Here is a 7,072-nt window from a genome sequence, read left to right as displayed (position 1 = left end):
CCAACACACACACAAAAGTTAGCGAAAAATATCGGTATGTACAATATCAAATCATTATCATAAGATTCTTCACAAAATACTCCTATATTTTCTATATTTTATTTATTTAATATTGTAGACATTGATGTATTTTGCTATAAACTTGGTCAAACATATATAGAAAATTTTGACCTTTTGAAAAACTAATACACCTATATTTTGAAATGAAGGGAGTAGTATATTCTTTTGAAAAACTAACAAAACCTCAACTTTTATGCCCGAAGCCTGTTTCACAAGCCTGAAATGTCTAAAAACTAGTTTTTTCTTTGAAAATGGGTAAAAAAAGAATGTATTGCAAAATGATTCAATTAATTAAAGTCCACTATTCATCTATTTTTTGGGTTAAGCTAGAATGGGTTCAGTGTTTTCATGCTGGGTTTTCCTAAGCCCAGTCCAAAACCTAGCCAGTCTTAGTAAATTTGCATATATTATGTGTTCAAAACTACATGCATGCTTGATCATCGCATGTAGACCTACATGGTTATTATACCATTCTTTCTTAGGACATCTGCTCATCGTTTCCAAATAGATGCATGCAAATAATGGACTCAATTTTGGTTTTATAATTTAAATATAAAACAACATAGTGAAATAATTATATAATACTTCCTCTGTCCCATATATAAGATGTTTTTGCAAGCTATGTTAGCTTGCAAAAACGTTATATATATATATTATGGGATGGAGGGAGTACTAGGGAAGGGGAGAGGAGATGTGTACAAAATCATTCAAAAATTGTAGGTAAAATGTAAGTGTGACTCAAGCCGCGGCAGTTTCTGCTCTAAAAAATCACGAGGTGGTCTGCCATAATACTCCTATTTCCCCCCAAAATTTTATGTCTACTTTTAACCGCAGATTATATGGTACACGCTAGCTTAGCTCTACCGTTTAACAGCCACAAACTAAAAAAAAATCTGAGCCTAAGTTTCACTTTCATGAATAGACTGACTATCATATATATCATCTCCACGGAGACTGGAATAGTGAATTTTGACTTAAGCAAACTAACACCTATTTGAGTATGATATGATAGATTAATTATTGTGTGTCTTATTTGTTCTTGCAGGGAAATTAAGGACACAATTATCAACTGTTCCATGAACTCGGAAACAAATTGAGAAATCAGAAGAGATGGATCCTCACATGCACGCAAAGTGCGGTTAATCAAAGTGCCTAGCCTAGGCTCGAAACTAGGACAAGGAGAAAGAAACACCGGCGAGCCACTGCCAAACTAGCCGGATGTTGGTTTGTTACTGTCTCAGCCTCTTTCATGCAACTGTGAGAAGTACGGTAAACGTCGACACACAGCATGCAATTCCAGAAGATTCACAGTCCGGTGAGCAAAAAGATACCCCCCAAACAGTGGAAGGAAAAGAAGAGAAAGCGAAGAGGTAAAGATGCCACTCACTTCCAATAATAGAGGCATCGAGAGCAGATCTCCGCCCTTCCTCCTGCCTGCCCCCCTATCATTATCAGCAGCATGGACATAGCAGAAGCAGCAAACAGCATTTCCATTACACATGCCCCTCCTAACAGCTACAGTAGTGGATCGAATACTTTCTCAGTTCAGCCATATTTTAAGTTATTTAACTCTCCCTTTTGCTGGCCTCTGCATTGCCTAGATGTTACTGGAGGCTGCAGAGATTTAGGGGCCTTTATGGAATCATCAGGGATGTAGCTTGCTATGGGGACGACAACCTTTAAATTTGCTAAAAGTCTTTGAATATTCCTTAGCTTAGAGTATAGCCAGATAAGAAACATTAAAATATCCAAAGGGGGCAAACCGTCAAGATCATCAGATCATTTCATCTCATCATCGCCGTGTCTTGTCCATGCCGAGAATAAATCAAAGGGGAGAAAAACAGCAACAGGAGCAACTAATGCAACAGTAAAGCTGTCAAGGTCCAAGGGAACGTACTCTTAATTAATTAAGCCATAGTTGTACATGCATGAATGAATATAAAAGTCGTAACAGCTAATGACAAATCTGATGGCATAAACCCTACATAAAATGACATACAACTGAGCACCGGATCAAATGAAGTGGTTAACAGAAATCTCACACCTCATGCGCCGGCCGGCCGGTTCATCAGTCTCTTCGCATCACGTCGCTTCCTTCCTCCTCCTCGCCCTGGAGCTGGAGCCGCTGTGCAGCCGGCGCGAGGAACCCCATAAAACCGCCGCCGCCGCCGCCAACCAGATGGCTGAATCCGATCTGCCCAGACATTGCCGATGGCTGGTGGATTCCGGCGAGAGGGTCTAGCCAAGCGCGGGCAGACGCGGCCCAGCCAGCACTGGACTGAAGGGTTTCCCCATTGGACGAGAAGAGCTGGCCTTGGTCCAGCCCTTGCCGCGCCAGGATGCCTGCAAACATGTAGCTGTCGCCATTGCCGCCGGCGCCACGGCCCTCTCCCGCGTCGTTGTCCGAGGCATGCCACGACGATGGCATTCTCTGGCCGTGGTCCGGCCACCCTGGAACGCCTGCACCCGAGATGATACCGTGATGGTTGGGAGATACATGGCTAAACATGTTATGCTGGTTGGACTGGAGGGTAAGGCACAGCTCCTGGGGCTGGCTGCTGGTGGTGCGCGACAGGAGGTCCGGCGGGGAGCCCCGGTACTCGTCGTGGCCGCCGGCGGTGGCCGTGGACGAGGAAGGGAACAAGGACTTGACGCTGTCGGAGACTTGGTCCGCGCCAAGTGAATGTTGAAGGAAGGAGTTGGTCATGGCAGTACCGCCGGGGTTGCTGAACCCGTAGGACGACGTGGAGGTCACCTGCTCGGACATCTGCTCGGCAGCCTCGGGCTCCGCGGTGGGCGGCGCCTCCTCGGGTCGGTCGGGGAGCTCCTCGATGGCGGCCTTGGCGTTGCGGATGAGCCAGTCGACGGCCTTGCTGGGGCGGTCGTAGCCGAGGCGGTCCTGCACGTCGTAGAAGCGGATGGCGGTGTGCGCGGCGAGGCGGACGCGGCGGTCGCGCAGCCCACGCGCGGTGCACACCTTGCTGTGCCTGTCCTTGCGCCCCGCCGCGGACCGCACGATGCGCCCGCTCCCGAATGCCGTCGCCAGGGCGTCCGCCACCGGCGTGGATTCGCCGCTGCTGCCGCCATCGGCGCCTCCCCCTGCTGCCTGCTGCCTCCGGTGCTGGTGGAGGTAGCCGAACCTTTGCTGGTGGTAGATCTGGAGCTGCGCCTGCGCCTGCGCTCTCTCCTTCTCCTGGAGCAGGTAGTGCAGGGTGCTGGTGGTGGCAGCGGCGGTAGGGTTGCTCCAAGGGTCTAAGCCCTTGGACAACCGGTTCTTGTCCTCCTCCAGCTTGAGCTACCTCAATCTTACACCACTCCCCACACCCCACCAACAACCAGCCGGCCGGGAAGAAAGGGGTAGCCGGCCAGGCCAGATAGTTAATCGCAGGACGAAATATGAGCACACAAGGAAGTACGTATATACTACTATTTCTTCCTGCATGGGATTGCCATATCTCTTTCTTGTGCTGCCTAGCTCAGCTCGACACTGAGGGAGAACCCAAAGATTTTAATGGCCACGGCGGAACCACACAAGCTTAATAGCTGCTCGCTCGCTAGCTAGTCGGCCGGCCTGCCTGCTGCCTCCCTTTTGTGAAAGTGACAAGCAAAAGAGGGCAGTGAGTGCAGTCTAGATCTTATCTTGGCAATCTAGCTCTTTGTGTGCTAGCTAAGCTCACACTCGGATCGATCCGATGGGAGGGAGGGGCGAAAGAAGATCTAGCGAGGGAGTGAGTGACCTTCCGTCCAAAAGGTGGATCATTATTATGCTTCTACTAGTATTTTTTACCCACATATATTATGTAAACCTTGAGAAGGACATGTGGTGCATGCAGTCTTGCTTAGTTTAGAGCATTTACAGCCAGGCTTGGCAAATCTGACCCCTCAAAGCCCGCGGGCGCGTCCACGGACACACCGACCACGTCTCAAATATTTGATTTCACAACCGGACATCTCAAATTTGAAACCTTAAATCCATATTATTACATGCAACGTAAACCGATCTTTAAGCGGAGCTCGTCCGGTTCTGCCGTGCCCATGTCCGACGGCCAGGTTCGTTCTACAGAGTATTAGTCCGGTTGCTGGCAAGGTAGAGTGGGGCATGGGACAGGAGCTGGTTCACGGGACTCAAGGCACAGTCGTCTCCCATGCCCTACTCTTTCTCGTCGGAGCTCGGAACCCGAACGGTGTCGGTGGACGTCAGATCGATGATTTATCTGTTCTAGGACGAGCCCCAGCGACATCCACCATGACGCAGTTGCGCCGTCCGGACTGATGCACCATACGGGGTGCCGGAGAATGCGACTCCGCCTTGCCGAAGTCCACCGCTGTGAGGGCTGCTGCCGCCTCCCGCGCTCGCTGCCTCGCATGGCGGGCACGCCGCACCATGTTTGTGTCGGTCGACGCCCATGGTGTGCCCATCGCCTCGAAGCGCCAACGGAGGGGTTGCGCGTCTGTCACCGCGTTCAGACGCCAGAAGGATGCACCGCCTCCGGTGAGGCAGCGATGACACACCTAGCGCCAGTTCCATGCGCCAATTGGGCGGACACAATGGATTTCCGATGGAAGGAGTACGAGCGCTGATTAGCACAGAGCTCCTCCCGGGGAACGACGGAGCGTTAGCCGGGCGACCATCTCCTCCTCGGGGCCGCGTGGGATGAGTTCGGGTTCGACGGCTCTGGAGGTGAAGGACTTGGATCCACTGCCCGCCAAGCCAGAGGCGGTCGGAGATCGCCGAACGGGAGCTTGGCCGGCGGAGGGAAGTGGAGGAGAGTGGAGTGAAGTTGTTAGAGTTTGGTCCGGGAATGGATGGGGAGAAATATATGTGGGGTCAGATGGGCTAGCGTGGGCCGGGTCTTATATGGTGGATGTGTCACGACACGCCCGGGTGCCCCATATTCATCACATATTTAGGCACAATATAACGGATGCCGATCACTCAGGACATTTGAGGCTTGTTTGAGACGCCTGTCCTGGTCGAATTTTCGTTCCGACATTTGAGGCGGGTTGGGGCGTCCGGCTGTAGAGGGCATCTATCCTCTATCCATGTTCCCTGTTTTATTATGACAGCGGGTAAAGTGTCGAGAGAGAGAGAGAGTAAGTCTATGGAAGTGTAGATTGGTAGGATGATGCAGGGCGAGGGCGAGAGGGGACGGCTGGCGCGGGCAGAGGCGCAGCGCAGGGCAGGCCAGGTCAGGGCGGAGGACAGAAACTCTGGTGGGATCACGTCCCTCTCCCTCTCCCTGCTTCAGTTTTGCCGGTTTTAATTCAATTCAATTGCATGGGACATTAAACTCTACCCCTCACTCTTTGGCGATTAAGACTGCATGCGCTGCTCCAGTGCCCTGTGGGGATGGCCCACGCACACATCGCATCATATACGCTGCTGGCTGATTGTGTACTGTTCTGTTATGTCTATTCCATGGCAAAGTTGTGCACAACTGTGACTGTGTCATGCTCATGCATGCACCCAGATCTTTTTGTTTCTTCGTTAACTACGTACTACTCTCTATGTACACTGTAGCCCCCTGTCCTATACGCGTCATAGTGCCGCAATAACATCTGATCCTAGCTAGAAAAACGAGCGTTTTTCTGGTGAAAAGCACAAGCACAAAATTTGACCAGTCCAATAAGAGTACTACTCCCTCCGTAAACTAATAGAAAAACATTTAGATAGCTACTTTAGCGATCTAAACGCTCTTATATCAGTTTATAGATGGAGTAATTGATAACCGGCTTGTACGAGTATGGTCTAGGTGTGTAGTACCAAACCTAGGTGTGGAGTGGTGCGGTGTGGTGAAGCGGCCGACCGCGCCATCACAGAGGTACAGTGCATTTCCTCCCCCATTAACTACGCACCTGCGCAACGAGTAGCTAGGCTGCAATGCAACACGCGGGCTGCAGCTAGCTAGGTGCTAGATCCATCAACTCTTGCTCGCATGCACTCAATGCGTACGCGCCAATTATTTGGGCCGGCCAGACAATTGGCTTCACTGGTCCGTCCTCTCGTGCCGGGTCACGTCCTGCCTCCTATACTCGGCTTTAGGTTTGCTAAACTAGGCTAATCTCTCCTTGCCCGAAAGAAATATGTCCCATGAAGTTTCTGAATACAGGCATTCCCCGTCTTCATCTTGTCTCTCAGCGATCGCCGGGGCAAACTCTTGCACTGAGGACTGGCATGTTGCCGGACATCAATGCGAGAAGCCAGGTCCACGAACCACACTGCCCCGTCGGTTTTTGTTTGCATCCTGAGAGAATACTAAGAGCATGGTTAAGTAGTAGTAGAGCCAACTGATAGGCTGTATCTAATAACCATATCATCTACAGTCAATATTAATAGTTAGCTATAGACATTTACTACTTTATCATTGTTTGGCTCGTCTTCTTCTCTCACAAAGTTTCTTAGACTATGTTGCAGCTGGCTACTAACCTTATATACAGAATTTTAGTCGTAGCGCTGGATAAAATGGGGCGCTACTGCTACTTAGCAGTAGCGCGTGGAAACAGAAGGCACTACTGCTATTTAAATTGCAGTAGCCCAGCTGGGGCAAAAGGTGCTACTACTAAAATTGCCCCACCGTTGCCGCCAGGCTATTTACATTGCCGTAGCGCGTTCTCTTGAAACGCGCTACTGCTAGGTAGTTTAGCAGTAGCGATTTTCCTGATCATGCGCTACTGCTATGTAGTTTATCTTCTCCACACCGTCGCCCCTCACTCTCCACCACTCCAACTCTCACTATCCCACACACCCTGTCGTTCGCCGCCGCCAACATTCGGCCCTCCCCCGTCGCCGCATTGCCGCCGCCGTCCCCACTCCTCCTTCCTCGGTATGCGCCCTCCTCCCACCGCCCTCCTCCTTCCTTCCCCCACTGCGCCCTCCTCCGGCCGCCCCTCCTCCCTTCTCCCTCCTCCTTCGACCAAGCCCTCCGCCGGCAGCCCTCCTCCCACCGCCCTCCTCCCCCTCCTCCTCTCTCCTCCTCCTACCTCCTACCTCCTCCCACCCCCTCCTCCCTCC

General features: G+C 51.2%; 1 protein-coding gene across 1 annotated transcript; it reads right to left on the bottom strand.

Moving 5' to 3' along the window:
* Positions 1-1,934: 1,934 nt before the first annotated feature.
* Positions 1,935-4,479, bottom strand: LOC119272534 (transcription factor PCF7-like). Its single transcript, XM_037554004.1, has 2 exons — positions 4,306-4,479; positions 1,935-3,355 (listed from the first exon to the last, which is right to left on the bottom strand). Exons 1-2 carry the CDS (start codon positions 4,477-4,479, stop codon positions 2,129-2,131), a joined length of 1,401 nt encoding a protein of 466 aa, XP_037409901.1. The 3' UTR covers positions 1,935-2,128.
* Positions 4,480-7,072: the final 2,593 nt, after the last annotated feature.

Source organism: Triticum dicoccoides, chromosome 3A, assembly GCF_002162155.2.
Source record: "Triticum dicoccoides isolate Atlit2015 ecotype Zavitan chromosome 3A, WEW_v2.0, whole genome shotgun sequence".
Lineage (NCBI taxonomy): Eukaryota > Viridiplantae > Streptophyta > Magnoliopsida > Poales > Poaceae > Triticum > Triticum dicoccoides.
This window is presented reverse-complemented; position numbering and strand designations above follow the sequence as displayed.